Source organism: Spea bombifrons, chromosome 4 (genome assembly GCF_027358695.1).
Source record: "Spea bombifrons isolate aSpeBom1 chromosome 4, aSpeBom1.2.pri, whole genome shotgun sequence".
Classification (NCBI taxonomy): Eukaryota; Metazoa; Chordata; class Amphibia; order Anura; family Pelobatidae; genus Spea; species Spea bombifrons.
Window position 1 is genome coordinate 71,366,542 of NC_071090.1, and position 20,345 is coordinate 71,386,886.

Genomic DNA, 20,345 nt, shown 5'->3' on the forward strand with positions numbered 1-20,345 from the left:
ACCACATGAATTGTTCATCTGGGTTAACCGCTCATGCAGTATAAAGGATCCTTATTATTACCTGAAAGAATGACCTATTCTTGCTTGCCTTTGTATTTTGTGCACTGTTTTACACTTTTCTCAATTAGATCATATGTGCCACACTTGACTATCCTATTTCATCTTTTTATGTTTGATGCAAAGAGTCAGTAATACGTTTCTCAAAGTACAATTATCTGCTGAGTGATTTTCTCATGCCTGAGCAGAAAATTCTATTACCATGATTATAAAATCTCCGTAAAAATAGGGCAGGAACGCAAGGTTTTATAAACTAAAGTGCATTTAAATGAATATATTTCCCACAATAGTGTAGGTAATATCTCTCGGAAAAGTGACTTCTTACTTTCCAGAGCAATGATCTGTCACTATTTACTACTTTGTTGTTACTATTATTGTTATAGAATGCAAACCCAGCTTTAAAAATAATATAAACCTCACAGTAAAGTATTAAAAGCCCCTAATAATGTACATGTAAACACGTTCATTAGTGCAGGCTTGTCTGCTACTGGGGCAGCCATGGGCAAAAAATATTTCCTTCTACGTGGCAATTAGGCAGTGCTATAATTAGTAGGGTAAACAGGACCATCAAACCTTAACCCCTTCAATCCCAGGGGTTTTTGGTACCTCAAAGCCCAGAGCAATTTTGCCATTTTTGGGGTATGTCGGTTTAGCAATGATTCTCTTTTCTTGTGAATAGTGTACCCATATAAACTATATATTGTTTTTTCAAGGAGAGATAGAGCTTTCGTTTGATACCATAGTTGGATGATTAGCTGAAAATTTAGAATGAGAAATTTAGTAAAAACTAGCGAAGATTAGAAAAATAAACTAATTTTTTTTTACATTTTCCCTCTGAATCCTCACAAAATTAGGTAAAGTGATGGAAAATCCCCTCCAAGTTTATCAGTTCAGATGTCCTGATTTCAGAAATACCTAATTTATATAGATTTTCCAGACTTTCCCAGCACCAGGGAGCATACTATAAGGTGTACAATTTTGTATAATTTTTATGCCTATGGCTTAACGGGTTTGGGGGTTGTGAACGGGGGCAGGAGGGTTATACTGGCTAGATGTTATGCTAGGGCAATGGGAAGTAAGGTTTTTTTAAGAATTTTTTTTATTATCTTTTTTTATATATTTTTTTTAAATATTTTTTTTATTTTAATTTTTTTTACATTTTTTGTATTTTTTATATTTTTTTTTTTACACATTAATGGTTAGAGGTCCTCCTATGGACCTCCTGAACATACCAGTGATGTCACAGTGACATCACAGCTCACATTATAATTTTTTTTAGTATTATTTATATTATTATTTTAATGATTTATTTAATATTATTTTTTAAATGCCTAACGTTTTTTTTTTCTGCTTTTCTCTTACAGGACGGGAGGGGGAGTGAGAGAGATGGTTTCTCACTCCCCTCCCCGCGATCCCCCTGCACCGATCACACTGTGATCTCTATGCAGGTCCTCACAGACCTGCATAGAGATCGCAGCGTCTCTGTGCCTCATCGGAGGGCAGGATATCCCCGCAGGGGATATCCTGTCCTCCGATGACCTTCCGGGTTACGTCAGCAGTGGCGTAACCCGGAAGGGAATGCCCGATCGCGCGTTTGCAACTGCGCGATCGCGCGATCGGGCAGTTTACCGGTAACAGCTTACTGGCTTTCATGCCGGAAGCTGTTACGGGCGATCGGACAGCAGAAAGCCGGCAAAGCCGGCTTCTGCTGTCAGTGGGGAGTCCAGGCTGTCAAACGACAGCCTGGTCTCCCGTGCAGTGGCAGGGATGTGTCCCTGACACTGCACGAAGGGCTGGACGTACCGGGACGTCCATAGGGGTTTCTTTGTGGGCGTTTTTTGGACGTCCCGGTACGTCTATAGGGGATTGAAGGGGTTAAGGGAGCCAAAGGCAAGCGCTGCAGGGTACTCGAAAAAGTCCTGACCCACTGCCCCCCCAACTAACCTTCAAAGCCACCATCCTATCTGCTGACCACTGCTATGACCACTGCCATCTGCTATGATGTCATATCCTGGTGTTCTGCCTTAAAAGGTGCACAGGGCCAGTTCAGGTTATTATGTGGGCATTGCATGCTAGGCACAGACCTCCATAGTATAACTTGGTCAGTTACAAGGGCAATTTTTGATCTCCCCAAGAAGCCCATTGAGCAGTGACACATAGGGGAGCCTGATCAACCAACAGAGTGATCTTCTCACGGTTTTGCAGCAAAGGAGCTGCTGCCTGTTAGGCTTTCCATCCTAGGCCTGATACCCAGCCTGCCTGCTCCAGAATACACAACTGCTTGGAGAGCTTATTGATCTCATAAAAAGGAACACTTATGCTAAAAACAATTTGTCCTGTATGGTTACTACATGGGTCACTGCAGTGAGGTGCAAAATGACTATATTCTCTGGAACTTAAATTGTTAAATAGTCATTCTGTACTTTAGGGATACTTTGAAAATGACTAGGGCTGAAAAGTGGGGGAAAGAAATAATTTTGGCTTTCACCCTAAACTTTAAAAAGAAGCCCTGGGATAACATATGTGTCTAATCAGTAGATGTTGCAAATATTCATTCTGGGAGATTATTATATAATATTATATCATTGATTGTTTGAATGTTTTAACAAGATATTGCATGGGCATTTTTGTGCAGTGAACTCAATACTTATCATCTGGTATTTGTGGTTACTGTAAGAATCGTCTTCCAAAATATTCCATATGTAAAAATCAAACAAGGTTTCAATAATTTATTGTGAATTTTACCAGGCAATACATTCAGGAAGTTATTTCCTTTCCTCGCTGTTTCCCAATTGATTTCATTTTCTAGTTACACGGAGTCATTGAGCATGTTCATGCATATATACAGAAGTTCATGAAAGCTGTGCTTCAAGGCTCCTTTGTTGAACTCATCAATGTTTAGACACGCTAAAGCTCTCTCTATATATGATTAAATATATGCCTTCTGTATGCCAAGAAATTCTACAAATATACTAATTTCATTGGCAACACTTGACTAGGTCACTCTAATGCAACTCATCAATTTTGTATCTATATAGTCATTATATAACATACTCCTTAAGTTTGTATCTTACGTGTATAATGTAGCTGCTGATCCTGGAACCATGACCATCCATGCAATTTATTAGTACTGAGTATTTGGATTCTTTCAGAGCATTTCAACAAAACTTGTAAAACATACTCTTATGTATGAGATATCTGTAAGTCCTAGTAATGCCCCTGAACTAACCTCTGATGTAAGTAGTCCTTGCTAAATAACCAGTTATGTGCAATTAATTTGTTTTAATTAAATATTTAAGGCCCATAGGATTCCATGCTCTGCTTTGTAGCTAAGTCTTTTCCTGCACTGGTAGCCTAGCCTGGCTATCATGCTGATGGTACCACCAAGTCATCCACAAAGGGAAGTGCATGAGTTACCAAGTGAGTACACATGAGTACTAATTGTTACTGCTTCCTGACTAGCAGGCCAATTGTTACCAAGTGAGTGAGTAACCAGTAATTGAAGTGATGCTTGCACTGAAGGACAACCATGACTGAGAAGCAACTGTGTTTTTTGTTTTATACCTACACAAATTACATATAAGTCAAGTTGGATCTTGGGCTCAGCTTGTAATTTAAAGAAAGTACATATAGATGCTCAGAAGGACCAAGAGGAGGATTTTGAGCAGACTCAACTCTTTCCAAGCTTGCTCATCCTAAACCTTCTTCATGGTATTTTGTACGATTTAAATTAAAAAAGGGTTTATATTTCATTATATGAGTCTCATATAAAAACTGTGCAGTGATTAAACACAAGCATATTTGTTTGGCGAGAACATGTAAATTCAGTAAAACCTCAAGAGAGAGATACAAGAAATATTTTTATTGCTGTTCACCATGGGCTGTTTGTTCATTCCTAGCTGTTAAGACTGTTAAGCCAACTATATATTTCTGAGAAAAGAAGTTCAACTGCTTATTTATGGGCATGTCACTTCTAAGAGACACATCCTTGGATTAATTCGGCCTGCAGACAATTTATCCACAATAGCGGACAGTAAGGATGCAGAGAATTTACAGCCCAGAAATAAAGCCTTCACGTAGAAACATCATAGGGAGCGAGGGTGAATATTTCTTATATTTGTATTCAGCTACAATGTGATATGTCATTGAAAAAACAGCAGCAGAAATAAGGCCAACTGGTGTTATCCATCCATCTCTAGAACCTTCACTTTGTCTGTTACTATTTCTCTTTGACACTTGTAACAAGATTGAGGTAATTGGAATTTTGTATTGTCACGATTTCCAACCTTTTAAAAAATTGATAAAATATGATGGAACCATTTAAGTGCCGGAGGGCTGATATAGTTCTAATTACTGTTCTTAAATAGCCCATCTTCAGTAGTATGAGCGATAATGTTATTAATATATAGCGACACATATATGTAGGCATACACACTTTTAGATATGGCTGGCTTCAGTGAAAAATCCATGTGTTAGAACTTTTAAAAAATGCATAATAATATCTACAATTAACAAAACATTTAGAAAAAAACAATATAGCAAGACTTCTCTAGGATGCTTGGAGGCACAGTGAGGAATGAAGGTGCTACGGGGTGCGAACAGACAATTATTGATTTGGGTTGAGTTCTTTATGATTTTATTGTTTTATAAGTTCTTATGTGGATGTGTGCTGATTTCTGTATTTGTTGGTAATGTCTTCTGTACCACCTCAGTAATGTGTGGGACCTTAGTTTTATGAGCAAACTTAAGCAAATTATATCACTTGTGGAATTACTAATTTAAGGTTAGTCAAAAGAAGATACAGTTAAGTGGACCAACATTTATAGAGTAAAAAGTTCAAATGTACCTTAAATGCAGTTTTTCTTAACATTCTAGGTGTGAGCAGCGTGAATCAGTTGGGAGGGGTATTTGTGAATGGGCGCCCGCTACCCACATGTAAGAGAAAGAAGATAATAGAACTGGCATCTAATGGTGTGCGAGCGTGTGATATCTCCAGGATTTTACAGGTAGGAAGAACTACTAAGATCCTTTAATATGGCCCATAAAAAGACACCTATAACTGAAAACTCTCGAAATATGTGTGATTAGATATCTTGGGGAAGCTGAATTTTCAGTAATGGGTACATTTTTCAACACCCGTGGTAAGTAACGATAGCCTCTATGATGATACAGCCTTGATGCACCCCCAAAATGGAATAGTGATGCTCCTGCCAAAAGAGGAATATAAGCTTTCTTGCCTTTCATAGATTTTGTTTTATTGGTAAAGTGTCACAGGTTACAAACATGTGTATACTTCTAGATTGCAAGCTCATTTGACCAGGAACAAATACATGTGTCCAATAAACAAACACAAATAGGTGGAGCAAATAAAGAAATACAAGTATATACCTTTCCCTTATGGTAATCACGCTCTCATATGGGTATGGGTAAAAATAAAAATATAACACAATAGTGCAATATATTTCACAAATAATATGTGAATAAATATTTGTGATATGTATACAGCAAGCAGCCATATTGGAAGAGGAAAGAGATGTTTACACTGACTCTAGTAGGCGGCGGCATTATAGAAGGACGCTTAATGAACGATCCACCCCACATTGCTTCTGATTGGCCAACGAAACACCGTGTGGCACCCGGAAATTAAGATTCCGGAGTACAACCAGACCGATTTGAGGAAGCCCATCCAGGGCGAAACGCGTCATAAGGGACTTTGGCAGTATTTGTTTATTTTGTTGTAATAAATACCTTTAGCCATATTTGCAAAGTCCGTTTTTCTGGTTGTATCCGGCTGCCTAAGTGTTAAAGAAGGGAGTGCCCCTTACCTCTCACCGCCCCTGCAGCTTTCTGTCCCGTTGCTTGCACAGTGTGTGAGCAGCCGGACAGAAAGCTGAAGGAGCAGTGAGAGGTAAGGGGGGGCGGAGCATATGTATGTATTTATGTATGTACGTGAGCATGAATGTGTATGTATAAATGTATGTGAGCATGGATGTGTAATTGTGTGTGTGAACATGGATGTGTAATTGTGTGTGGGTGAGAGCATGGATGTGTAATTGTGTGTGTGTAAGCATGTATTTTAAGGGGGTGAGATGGAGTGTGTGTAAGTGTGTGTCATTTGTGTATCTGTGTTTACATATGTGTGCCAGAGTGTATGTTGGAAGGTGGGGCAAAGGGGTAAAGAAGGCACATACTAGTTGTTTAGGAGCAATAATGACACTGACAAGCTGTTTGAGGGCAATGATGGAGCAGACCAGTTGTTTGGGGCAAAGATGGCATGAACAGGCTGTTTGGGGGTTAGGATGGCACTTATAAGCTGCTTGGGGCAAAAGGCACTCGAAAGCTATTTTGGGCAAAGATGGCACTCACAAGCTGTTTGGGGCAAAGGTGGCACAGTGGGACATGATGCTTTGGTGAAATTGAGGGGCCCTGGGGTAATTTTTGTACCAGGGCCATGTGGTTACTAGTTACGCCCCTGCATGTGTATGTGTTCCCTTTCATTGAATGTTTTCCATCTTTGGAAATTCATCAGAATCCCTCCCATGCATTTGCCCTCATTCTCTCACGCTTCACAGTTCCTTGGCTTGACATATGTCCTGCTTGCCAGTGCACAGGTATTTTCTAGAACTGGCTTGCACAAGAGTTTCCATTTATTTCAGTTGGTATGTCCTCTTGCTGCAGCTTCTCCTAAAGGTAAGTGCCCTTTGTTTCTTAAGCTAAAGAATGCATATTAATGTACTTACATGCACTGTTCCCTCTAAGCTGTGCGCTTGTGCGTGTACACATAACTTTTCGAGGGAGCGCACACGTTCTAACATTGTGCGCACAGTACCTAACGGGGAGCTGGGGGGGGGGCAGGCAGTCTGTCCAGGGTGACGCTGGCACTCCTCCAGAGAAGGACATTAATGTCCGCCGCTGGAGGAGCAAGCTCGGTTGGGGAGATCAAAAATCTCACCCCAACCGGCTTAAAATCAATCAAGGGAGCGGGAGGTCTGTTAATACAGACCTCCGATCCTGCTCCCTTGCTATGCGCGCAGCAACTGATGCTGTGTGTCGGGATTTGATGTCAGATCCCGGCACACAGCACTGAAGCCACGCCCACCTTCTTTGCTGCACCGGAAGGACAGGACACAGAAGAAGAAGAAGAAGAGTCAAGAGGAAGAACGAAGAGGAGGAGGAAAAGTAACTAACAGAGGAAAGGTAGGAAAACATTAAGTGAGAGTGGATTAGTAAGTGTGTGAGAGTGATGGGTGTTATGCTGTGGTTTATGCTGAATGTTTGTGAATGAGTGTGTGTGTGTGTGATAGCATGGATGTGTAAGGGGGGGTAGCATGACATAGGGAGGCTGTAATCACATTAATATGATCCCCAGGTTCCAGCATGTACTGGCTGCCTGGGCATGATAGGAGTGTGATTGCTGTTAGCAATTATATATATATATGTGTGTGTGTGTATATATGTGTGTGTGTGTATATATATGTGTGTGTGTGTGTATATATATGTGTGTGTGTGTGTGTATATATATATGTGTGTGTGTGTGTGTGTATATATATATATGTGTATATATATATATATATATAGTGATAGGTGTTATGCTGTACCCCTGTCAATGGTATGCAGTTTTTCCCAATAAAAAAAAAAATAATATATACATATTGATCCTTTCTGCAGCCCGGAGCCCCCGCTCATGATTCGCTCATAATTAATTTTTGCGGTGAGAATTTCACCTTTAGAATAGACCATGGAGTCAAAAGGGTTGGAAATATATAGCTCCATCCCCTTGCAATGTAATTTTTTTTTCAGCTCCACCAACTTTATATGGACTGTAGAAGCATATTGTGCGCACAAAATTTTGGCTCTGGGAAAAATTTGGCACAACAGAAATTTTCTGCGCACATCACCCAAGAAAGATTAGATGGAACATTGCTTACATGATTTCTTAATTGGTAGAACTGCATTGGGTACTGGAGTGTCCCTTTAAAAGAAGCAATGACTAGTACTTTTATATAGTTTAAAACACTGCACTGCAACAGACTCTATCCAGATAAAGCACCTGGCTGGACATTTGCATTTCCTTTACAGTAGTAATGAATGCACAGCTGAACAACATTAATCATATTGCAGAGATCCTGTGATCATTGAGCAATGGAATTTCATTGCTGGGCACCCAAATTTCCAAATGGTAGTCAGTAGCTGAGGTAAATGTAATGGCATGGCATTGACCAATGGTATATCTGTTTTGTTTGTCTACTTCTTTGATCTTATCACCATTATTGCCAAACTGCAATAATGCAGAAGGATATGGTGACACTTTGTGATCACACATTGGTTAATTATACTGTATTAAGAGATTTGGTATCCAGTTAAAAAAGCCATCTTTACTCAATCTTTCCAAATACCAGACTAGTACTAGTGTGTGCAACTGGGGATGTTTGTTCTGGGTTTTACCCTAAAAAGTGTCTTGTGTCTGTGTAAAGTCAATTTAATTATGATTATATTGCAGGTTTCCAATGGATGTGTCAGCAAAATTCTGTGTCGATATTACCAGACTGGCTTTGTGGAACCCAAAGCAATAGGCGGCAGCAAGCCACGACTGGCTACCCCCAAGGTGGTTATGAAAATTGCAGAAATGAAGTTGCAATACCCATCGATCTTTGCTTGGGAAATCCGAGAGAAGCTTCTTTCTAGTGGAGTCTGTACTGAAGATAAGATTCCCAGTGTAAGTTAATTAATGCTTTGATATAGGTAGAATATGTCACTAATCTACCAAATTAATGTGATAGTGGGTAAAATAGGGACATTGCCCATTTGACTTCCTGTTTTTAATATAACATTTTAAAAATAATTTGCTATTTGCACAGTTACTGTATCCCTTCTGTGGATGTCACTAGTTCATGTTCATTCAGAATCCTACCTTTCCAGGATTTTACTGCATTATTAACAAATAAACACAAATTCTTCTTACATAGAATTATCTAAGAACATATATTTTATATATACAAATCAAAAATCATACATTCCATATTTACATATTTCCATCTACATAATGATTCTGTTATGTTGTGACTTAAATGAGCAACTATCAATATAATATATATTACAGATATAAGTACTTTATAATTTCTTTAATATGTGTTCATCTCCTGTAAAGAAAAAGAAAGCACACTTTAGACGTTGCTCTAGCTTCAGGGTTGCAGAAGAACATTTGGAGTAGTTTTTGGGTGGGTGTGCAATGTGGGGTCTTATCAGACCTCCGGAGCTGTTGCAGCATTGGATCCGGCTAACAGCAAGCATAATGTACCGTGGTAAGCAGGAGATGCGTTTCGTCAAACAATCTCATGCAATACAGACAGTTGGATGGCTTGGAAGCAGAGCAAATGCACAGTGGGGATTCTGATTAATCCCTCCATTCATTTGTACAGAAAACATTTTAGTTAAAAGGTGTTCCTGAAGTGTCCCTTTAAGGTACACATAAGATTAGTTGAGTTCCAAGACCCCTTTTAATAAATCTTTTGTCAGTATCACCTTACCAGTAACAAATTTTAAACAGTGATGATCCAATAGAAACAAGAAAGAGGACTAAAACCCCTCGGAGTCTTGGGGTGTTGCTTTAATCGTAATAACAAAGATTATGCTTGGTAATAATGATTTAAACTTGTTAAACCGTATGATAATCAGTCAATACTTATTTTTGCAATGGCACTCAACAGCTTATAGCCCTATAAATAAATACCTTTTTTTTTACACATTTAACTGATTCTTCTCCAGGTTTCCTCTATAAACCGTGTCTTAAGGAACCTACCTTTGGACCTCAACTTTCCAGCTACCTCTGAATCACTGTGTCAAGGTGAGATGCAAAAAAATCAAAAAAAAATTTTAATCACCTAAAGTGTTCATGCCCCGTCTAGGGTAGGTATTGATGCCCCATTTCACTGCCCACAATTTCAGATGCCCAGGGAAAAAACTATCAAAATAGAAAAAGGCTCCAGGCACTCAAGGGTTCCACTCAGGCAGGTTTATTAAAGGAGAAGGACAACTAAAAACTATGGCATGAAGAACTGGGGAGCTTCCACTGCTGGAAGGTCTTAATAGTATTTGTTGCATGACTTTGCCTAAGCTTTATGTCAACCGGTAGATTTTTGGTTTGTACAATAATTGTGTACTATGTGATTCTTATGAATGTTGGCACAGCACCACTATAAAGGACCCTAGACATAATGGCTACCAGGTTTCTCTCAGCAGACATGTTGTCAGTCGTGTGATATTTAGGGTGAAGTTCCCTGTATAAACACCACACCGAGCTGATTCTTTATGGAAGTGCCAATGAAGTCCATTCCTCCATAAATATTCATAGGTCGGACTGTCTGGCTCAGTGATTCAGTGACGTCTGAACCGTTCTAATGTTTACCACAAGCAGTATAAAGAATCAGGGTGTTTGTCTAGGACAGTGGCTTCAGATAAAGGCGCTAGATCACATGCAAATGGCTAATATGTATCTGCTTGAAAGCAACATATTATTAAAAAAAAGTAGAACCTTATTTAAAAAAAGAAAAACATTTTCAGCACGTTCACTATGTCTTTCTCCAATTGTAATTTTCTTATTTACTTTTTTTCAGAATAGGGCTTTCGTGTATATACTATCATTATTAAAAAAGACTACATTAAAATGGTTCTACACATTTAAATTACACACAGATAATACAAAGAACAAAAAAAAATCTGCCTTTTGTTTGGAAATGCCTCCAATGCCCCGGAAATAGAAGGTGGGGATCACATTGTATAAACTGTAATTTTTCCATGCTGTCTAAATTAGTACTTTTTAGAACTTCCATTTGCCATAACTGTCCCACAGAAATGTGTATTTTTTTTAAAAGCAGAAAACCTAGGCTAGTTCAGAAAAGTAATTCTACCACTTTTCATGCGACAATTTCCCAACCAACCTCTTCTAAATCATGTGACTTTCTTTGCAATTTTGCTAAGGATTTCTTCTACAGAATAGAAGCATGGACTTTGACGGCAGATAAGAACATTCAGCCCGTCTAGTCTGTCCATTATAACTATTATATGTAACAAAGCTTTTGCTTTAGCCGGTTTGCTGCTGATCAGGCATGGAAATGGATCTAATAGTCATTAAACGCATGGAAGTAACGTGGACTGGTTCTTGCTGGTCTGCTCAGGTCTCTGATAGCCCTCGCTTTCCTGAATTCATTTTGCTGGCTTTATATAAGTTAAACACTTAACTTAACTCTTAAGTGTTATTATTGTTAATCTTCCCATTTTGTTAAGAAAACTTAGTAATTTTTCATGGCTACCAACTTACATGCAATTTGCAGATAAAACTTCATTAGAACTTACCGTATTTGCTCAATTATAAGATGACCCCGATTATAAGATGACCCCCCAAAATTGGAATATTAATTTAGGAAAAAAAAAGATAAAGCCTGAAAGACTACCCTATAGGAAAAAAAGTTTTACTAGTAAATATTAATTCACATGTAAACTATTTTAATAATAATAATTTCTTGTTTTTATTTCCTTTTATTTGCCATTCTGCCCTAGTTATGCACATCTGCCCCCAGATATGCCTTTTACCCCCTTATATGCCACTCTGTCCCCCAGAAATGCCTTATATCCCCTTATATGCCACTCTGCCCCCCACAGAAATGCATTATACCCCCTATATGCCACTCTGCCTCCCTAATAAGCCACTCTGCCCCCAGATATGCCTTTTAATCCCCCATTTCCAACTCTGCCTCCCAGATATGCCTTATACACCCATATATGCCACTCTGCCTCCCTGACATGCATTTTAACCCCCTATATGCCACTCTGCCTCCAGAAAACCATTGAACCCCACCCCCATGCCACCCTTAACCCCCTCCCTGACACTCGTAACCCCCTCCTTGACACTCTAAAACTTCCATGCCACTCTAACACCCCCCCCCCCCGACTTATCAGTGCATCCCTTTAGTTGTGATCTGTGTTCAGACTCCCTGGTGTCTAGTGGGGCAGCCGGTGGAGGTCTGTGCGATGCAGACCTCTGCTGCTGGTGGCCAGTACATCCGCTGGGGCTTCTATGACGGAGCGCCGGATCTGGATCTAAGTCTTGTAGTCAGACCTCTATTTGAGGTCTGGCTAGAGGACGACCTCAAATATAAGACGAGGTAAATTTTTCAGAGCATTTGCTCTGAAAAAAACCTTGTCTTATAATCGAGCAAATACAGTATTTACTTTTAATTCACAATCATTTATCTTTCATTTAAAGGTATACAGAAAGGGTAAATAACACTTAACACGCATTGAATGGTTTTAAATTAAATTTGAACCTAAGCTTATCACTTTGAGAGATTTTTTACTACTGTATACATCTTCATTGAGTTTTCGAGCTTTCTTTTCAGTTTCACTTGATGAGCAAAATGTGAATATTCCATGCAAAGAGTCGTCCAAACCAGATGCTTCTCCAAGTGGCTCTAAAACGCTACTCAGTGTCTCGCCACACAGCAGCCAGCATCGGAACAGGACAATATTCACTTCTGAGCAGTCAGAGGTTCTGGAGAAAGGTACTAGATTGCAACATTTTTGTTCTTTGGTTATCCATAGAAAGAAATGATTAAATAATGTAAGGAAAGACTTTTGAAAGTGAAAAATATATAACATTCCACCATCTGCTATACAGATTAAAGTGCTGGGAGAGCTGTCTCCTCTTAGGTGAGGAAAAAAAAATGCTATAATCTTGTATATTAATCAGTGGAGGCTCCTCCATATGAGCACACGTGGACCCCCAAGCGCAAAAGGAAAAAAAAGATTGCAAAATTCATAAAAAATCCATTTTAACCTAAATTAGATTAAAATTGATTTTTTATTAATTTTGCATTTTTTTCCCTTTTGCGCTTTGGGGTTCACGTGTCATGAAGCCTCCTGTCCCCTGATCGCACGTGCGATAGGAAGAGATCCATTTTTGCTCAATCGTCTGCCGCGCTTGCTAAAGCTCGGCTGAGCCAGCATTTGAACCCCGTTAGCACAAAAAAAGCTGTGTGAGTGGGGGAGGAGCTCCCAGCCGTCAACAAACTCACCGCCTAGCCCGGAGTCTCCCCACCCTCCCCAGTGACTGACTGCAATCCGGCAGTCACACTGATTGGCCCCACCCCTTTCTGATTCGTGTCCACACTGCTCAGCAACTTATGTAACAGTAAGTATAAAATTAATATTTGGGCTGCTGACAGTTAGGGGAGGTGGGGGTTAATTTAGGGGCAGTTATGGTTAATGGGGTGTTTAGGGTTGATATAGGGGCAGTTATGGTTAATGAGTTCTTTAGGGTAAATTTAGGGGCAGTTATGGTTGATGGGGTGTTTAGGGTTAATTTAGGGGCAGTTATGGTTAATGGGGTCTGTGGGGTTAATTTAGGGGCAGTTATGGTTGATGGAGTCTTTGTGGTTAATTTAGTGGCAGTTATGGTTGATGGAGTCTTTAGGGTTAATTAAGGGGCAGTTATGGTTGATGGGGTCTTTAGGGTTAATTTAGGGGCAGTTATGGTTGATGGAGTCTTTGGGGTTAATTTAGTGGCAGTTATGGTTGATGGAGTCTTTAGGGTTAATTAAGGGGCAGTTATGGTTGATGGGGTGTTTAGGGTTAATTTAGGGGCAGTTACGGTTGATGGGGTCTTTAGGGTTAATTTAGGGAAATGTATTTTAACCTGTACATTAAGCCATAAATCTAAATTTCATTTTCAAAATTTATATATTGTGAACGCCCATTGGAATTACCCACCAGCTGCCACTGTGATTGAACTTACTTAGATGTTAAGGGATTTCTGCACTTGCATGTGGACAGACACTGCCCCTGGTGGTCGTATTTGGCACTGAAACACTGAGCCCAACAGAGCCTTGTGCCAGCAGGAGAAATAGAATGCTGATGTCAGCAAGGGCATGGCTTGAAAAAAGACTGAGGGGGTTTTCGATACAGTTACAATACAGGCAGACCATACCCATTGTACAGTGGTAGAGAATATGATGGCTCTATATAAAACAATAACTCATAATAATAGTAATAAATCACATATGTTAATTTCAATTGATGTAATCTTTCTGCCTTTCCTCTGGTTATTTAGAGTTCCTGCGAGTTCAGTATCCAGACATGGCAACCAGGGAGAAGTTGGCAGCAGACACACAGCTTCCTGAAGTTACCATCAGAGTATGTATTTGAAAATGCTTTTGTTTCATATACAATAATTAAAAGTTGTGACAAAGTTTTAAAGCTGCATCAAAAATGCAAATCAATATTCTGACAACATGATGTAAGCCCCAGAGTATTAGGAAAATATCCCGAAATTTGGATAAAATGAACTGTAGAGCTTTGAAAATGTACATTGTTCAAGATATCCGCAGATATATATATGTAATCTGTCAAAGTTTTTTCGACATTATTAGGAAACTGTGCATGTTTAGCCACTTTATAATACAGGCAGACTGTTGTTCTCCATATAATTGAAAATTATGAACCTGAGAAAGATCAGTAAACGGAGGGGATGGAAATTTCTGATGGAATTAAGAAAAGGCTGCCTAGAGCAGGGGTTTTCTCCAAAGTTCTTATAAAGTTGTGTATAGGCCTAACATATCCCCATCATGGAAAATAGTTGGGAGGATAGAGAAGGGGCAAATGCATTTTAGAGAATTCTGCGGAATCCCCCATTTGCAAGGGGGACTTCATGAAAATTTAGAGGAACCGCACAGCTATCATATGCACTAAAGCACTGGAGGGCCGGAGAATCCCTTTAAGAATCTAGCCATCTCATTAAAGTGAGTGTGCCTCCCAAAGTAAAAAAAAAAATAGTAATTATTCCAAACACCATGTAAAATCACACAGCATATTTTTGGAGACATAAATCTAAATGCTAAAAAATGTATCACTGTTTTTATGTATTCTTTTCCATTGCAGTTTATGAATGTTATTATATTGCTGGAGGGTTTTTAGCAATAAAATCCAGAGGTATATATGTGTCTATTACCTTGTTGGATCTTTTGCCTTCAGAACTGCCTTCATTCTTCATGGCATACTTTCTACAAGGTGCTGGAAACATTCCTCAGAGATTTTGGTTCATATGGACATGATGGCATCACGCAGTTGCTGCAGATTTGTTGGCTGTGTACCCATAATACGAATCTCCCGTTCCACCATATCCCAAAGGTGCTCTATTGGATTGAGATCTGGTGACTGTGGAGGCCACTGGAGTACAGTGCCATGTTCACGAAACCAGGTTGAGATGATGTGAGCTTCGTGACATGGTTCATTATCCTGCTGGAAGTAGCCATCAGAAGATGGGTAGACTGTGGTCATAAAGGGATGGACATGGTCAGCAACAATACTCAGACAGGCTGTCGAGTTTAAACGATGCTCAATTGGTACTAAGGGGCCCAAAGTGTGCCAAGAAAATGTCCCCCACACCATTACACCACCAAAACCAGCCTGAACCGTTGATACAAGGCAGTATGAATCCATGCTTTCATGTTGTTCACGCCAAAGTCTGACCCTGCTGACTGAATGTTGCAGCTGAAATCGAGACTCATCAGGCCAGGCAACGTTCTTCCAGTCTTCCGCTGTCCAATTTTGGTGAGCCTGTGCAAATTGTAGCCTCAGTTTCCTGTTCTTAGCTGACAGGAGTGGCACCCAGTGTGCTCTTCTGCTGCTGTAACCCATCAGCTTCAAGGTTCGAAGTGTTGTGCGCTCAGATATGGTATTCTGCATACTTTGGTTGTAACGAGTGGTTATTTTGAGTTACTGTTGCCTTTCTGTCATCTTGAATCAGTCTGCCCACTCTCCTCTGACATCAACAATGCATTTTCGTCTGTACAACTCCCGCTCACTGGATATTTTCTCTTTTTTGGACCATTCTCTGTAAACCCTAGAGATGGTTGGGCGTGAAAAATCCCAGAAGATCAGCAGTTTCTGAAATACTCAGACCAGCCCGTCTGGTATGAACAACCATGCCACGTTTAAAGTCACTTTCTTCCCCATTCTGATGCTTCTGAACTTCAGCAAGTTGTCTTGACCACGTCTACATGCCTAATTGCTTTGAGTTGCTGCAATGTGATTGGCTGATTAGCTATTTGTGTTAACAAGCAATTGAACAGGTGTACCTAATAAAGTGCTTGCGCTTATGCTCCTCCGATAGCTGCTTAGGCACCCACCTGGCACACACATTACTGAACTGAATCAGGGCATTGGTAGATCCAACACTCACATTCAGCTTTCCTGCAACCACTTCAACTGTTATTCTTCTGCTTTCGCAAATAAGTTCCAGGGTTCCTTATTTATTCCTCGTGATCGTGGCTGTAGCTGGATGTCCATCCGTCACACCAGTACGGCCATTTTCAATCCACTCATAGATGACTCTACAAGAGAGAACTTTATCCTCATAGAGCACGCATGTGAAGATGAATTTTTGCTCCCAGCACACCTTCTGCCCGCAAAAAGCGTATGACAGGACACTGTTCCTCTTTGGTGCAATGTATAAGTTTCGTAGCCATCTTCACCCCAGGTTGAAAAGTCTTATAGTAAACTGCAAGGGCAGCTGGCTTACCAGACAGAACTCGTCACATGACACCCTAAGACACGACCAATTACTACTCCTCCCGCCTTCACTGTTTCCAACGAAAGTATAAAGCTTTTTGAACGTCCCTTGTATATACAGTATACACAGTTCTGTATATTTAATTGCTCAAGCTTTCTGGAAGTCACATGCTGCAGTTTGTTAGTGCTGGCTCTAAGCCAAAGTAGCCGTTCTTCCTTAGCCCCTGTCCATGGTGCTGAGAGTACCAGGTCAAAATACATGTATCTCCTCTGGGATTCCTATAATCTGCAAAACACAGACACAAGGATCAGATCCCTTAACAGTAATAAACATAACTCCTGTTATAGAATACCAATATCTCCATAGGCTGTAAGGTGGCAAAACTTAATTTAAAAAAAGCAATACAAGTCAGGTAATTTAATCTTTCCCAAGGGTTTTCATCAGTGCTATAGAAGTTGAATTTATAGAACTGATTTACCCTCATTTTGGTCGATGGTACACTTTATGACATGGTCAACAACAATACTCATGTCGCGTTTAAACAATGCTCAATTGGTACTAAGGGGCCCAAAGTGTGCCAAGAAAATGTCCCCCACACCAATACACCACCACCACCAGCCTGAACCATTGATACAAGGCAGGATGGATCCATGCTTTTATCTTGTTTACACCAAACTCTGAGCCTGCCATTTGAATGTTGCAGCTGGAATCGAGACTCATCAGACCAGGCACCATTCTTCCAGTCTTCCATTGTCCAATTTTGATGAGCCTGTGCAAATTGTAGCCTCAGTTTCCTGTTCTTAGCTGACAGGAGTGGCACCCGTTGTGGTCTTCTGCTGCTGTAGCCCATCTGCTTCAAGGTTCAATGTGTTGTGCGCTCAGAGATGGTATTCTGCATATCTTGGTTGTAATGAGTGGTTTCTTGAGTTACTGTTGCCTTTCTGTCATCTTAAACCAGCCATCCACACAACTGCTGCTCACTGGATATTTTCGCTTTTTTCAGACCATTCTCTGTAAACCCTAGAGATGGCTGTGTGTGAAAATCCCACTAGATCAGCAGTTTCTAAAATACTCAGGCCAGCCCGTCTAGCACCAACAACCATGCCACGTTCAAAGTCAGTTAAGTCCCCTTTCTTCCCCCAATCTGATGCTCAGTTTAAACTTCAGCAAGTTGTCTTGACCAAATCTACATGTATATATTCATTGAGTTTCTGCCATGTGATTGGCTGATTAGCTATTTGTGTTAACAAGCAATTGAACCGGTGTACCTAATAAAGTGGCCAGTGAGTCTATATATACTGTAACTTACTGCGTGTTTAATATAATGTTGTTGAGTGGATTTTATAGTAAGGTTTGAATTCACTACAGTTGAAGATGTTTCACAGTCCACAGTTATACCCAACAACAGAGCGTGACTCTGAGGTAGCCCTATTCCGGTCTTTTTGTAGCCCTGGAGGACCGGAATCACCCAACTACCATTTACCAGATAATCACATCAACACAAAAAATCAATATGGAAAATATACCCTGCAAGACAGCGCTGAATACCAGGCAGGCCCACCAAACAGCCAGTATATGTACATTAGATATACTGTACAAGCTACATTAATTAATAATTATGCTTTGTTCCGCTCATAGATCTGGTTTTCCAACAGAAGAGCAAAATGGAGACGTGAGGAGAAGCTCAAAAGGGACATACACTCCGCAGGTGATTCAGGTGTGGGTTCTCTGTGCTAGACCAAAAGTACTCCTGTTCACAACCACACAAAAGTTAGGTTTTCAGCTGACTTTGCCTTTTATTCCATGCTAGGCTCAGGTAGGTTTGTCTTTAGTAACAGTGGGCACCTAGGATCACTAGAAGATCTTGTTTTTTTATGAGTTAGCAGCCCTGGCTCTTAGCTGACAGACACCTGTAATGGCACTGACAGCCATTAAATGCCTTGGTGGAATGCAATGGCACAGCTGACACTGTGGGAAGTGATCAGGAAAGTGTGGCAGTAGAGCCCTGATTACTGTATAATCAGCTGACAGTGAGATCACAGAACGAAGAGGGAGAAACAAGAGTCTTATCAAATGGATTAAATATATAACTACAATTGCAGGAGTGTACCTTTAATATGTCGTGATATAAGTTTCTGCAAAATAGGCACCAATATATTCTGTACACTTTCAAATATATTTGTATGTAAAAAAAAAAATTAAAAAAAGGGTCACTGAAGATGACCTAAGTATTGATTATGTCACTTTTAGACAATTTATCTCTTTGGTTTATTCTACATGGGTCTTGATTATATGACAATGCACTACACTAAAAAGTCCCCCTGCTGCTGCGTTCCAGTTATTACATGTATTTCTTCTTGCAGGTTCAAGGTGCGAATGGAGCCTTCCGCACTCCCCATTCGGACATACTAAGCATGGTTTTAGTCTTTTCCACTCTCCTGTACTGACTGGCTGCCTCTCTGCCCAGGTAATGTGGAAATCTTGAGTTATTAGCCTGCTTAGTAGAGTTGCCTCTTTTGAGTTTTCATTACAATGTCTTTAGCTTTACAGTGATCCATACGCACCTCAAGGAAATATCAATAACATAAAAACTGTAAAATGTTACTCTTGAAACACCAGCTCGGGAGGGTATAGACTTCCACAACTTTAATGAAACCTGCATATAATTTGATTAAGCCTTCTGCATCATAGATATTAACCAAGCTTCCACCTTCTTGTGTATTTTTTATCACTTTGTTAGCAGTTCCCTAGCTCCCGACATTGCTCCATCACAACAGATTCAGTACACTTGAAGCCTAATAGGAACTCATCTTCTGGACTTCACTCCATTTCTTGTCCACCATTCACAGGCGATGAGGCATCAACAGGTATTAGTATGGAGGCTTTGCCTCTCTTTTACTATTAAAGGGCTGACTAGATGTGAATCTATTAGTAAGGCAAGATGTGGGTGGTATACTTCTAACATATTAATTTCCAGATACAACCATTATGCACAGTTACCTAGGGCTTTAATTGCATGTCAGCCAAGATTCTTATATACACTAAAGACTTCTTCCATTAGGTGTTTCAATAAGAGACGTGAGGTGAAGCAATCGTAAAATGCATGGCATGCTAATATGAAAATGCTATTTAGGTTAGCCTGATAAAATCTATGTTATGGGTACATGCAAATGAATGAACCTATTAAACTGGACTTGTGGGCTGAATGGCATGATGGTGGCACATTTGGAGATTACCATGTGTCCTGACATGATTTAATACTTTCAGTACTTAAGGTAACCTAAGTACTTCCCTTTAATCTGCAAACATTACCTTTTGCTATATTATTCATACTAAACTATAAAATGTGGGATAGTTCATCACTTAAATCTTGGGTTTATTATCCAAGAAGATCTTTGCTGCCATTGTTGCCAAGGCATGTTGCCAGCATGCAGCCACCCTATGTTAGCCAGAGATAATGTTGTGAATGTAGTTTACATATTAAGTAGTATGTGTAATTTGTTGCTGTTTCATTTCAGCCCCTTTGCATGTTTCCCCAGCATCCCCTGTAACGGGCAACACTGTGTTTCCATCTGACAACAGACTGAAAGGAACGCTCCCGAGCTTAGATACAATGTCGCTCCCTGTTCCAGTGTCTATTAAACCTATGTCTCTTCCTGTTCAGCGTGCTGTTACAATGTCACACATATATCCTTCAGTACCACTAGTTAATATGGAAAATCAT

The 20,345-nt window shown here is 40.0% G+C and overlaps 1 protein-coding gene across 1 annotated transcript; it reads left to right on the forward strand.

Annotated features, from left to right (window-relative positions):
* Positions 1-3,425: 3,425 nt before the first annotated feature.
* PAX4 (paired box 4) lies at positions 3,426-18,358 on the forward strand. The gene is made up of 7 exons (XM_053463716.1): positions 3,426-3,477; positions 4,933-5,063; positions 8,558-8,773; positions 9,823-9,901; positions 12,453-12,614; positions 14,162-14,244; positions 18,260-18,358. Exons 1-7 carry the CDS (start codon positions 3,426-3,428, stop codon positions 18,356-18,358), a joined length of 822 nt encoding a protein of 273 aa, XP_053319691.1.
* The last annotated feature ends 1,987 nt before the right edge of the window (positions 18,359-20,345 follow it).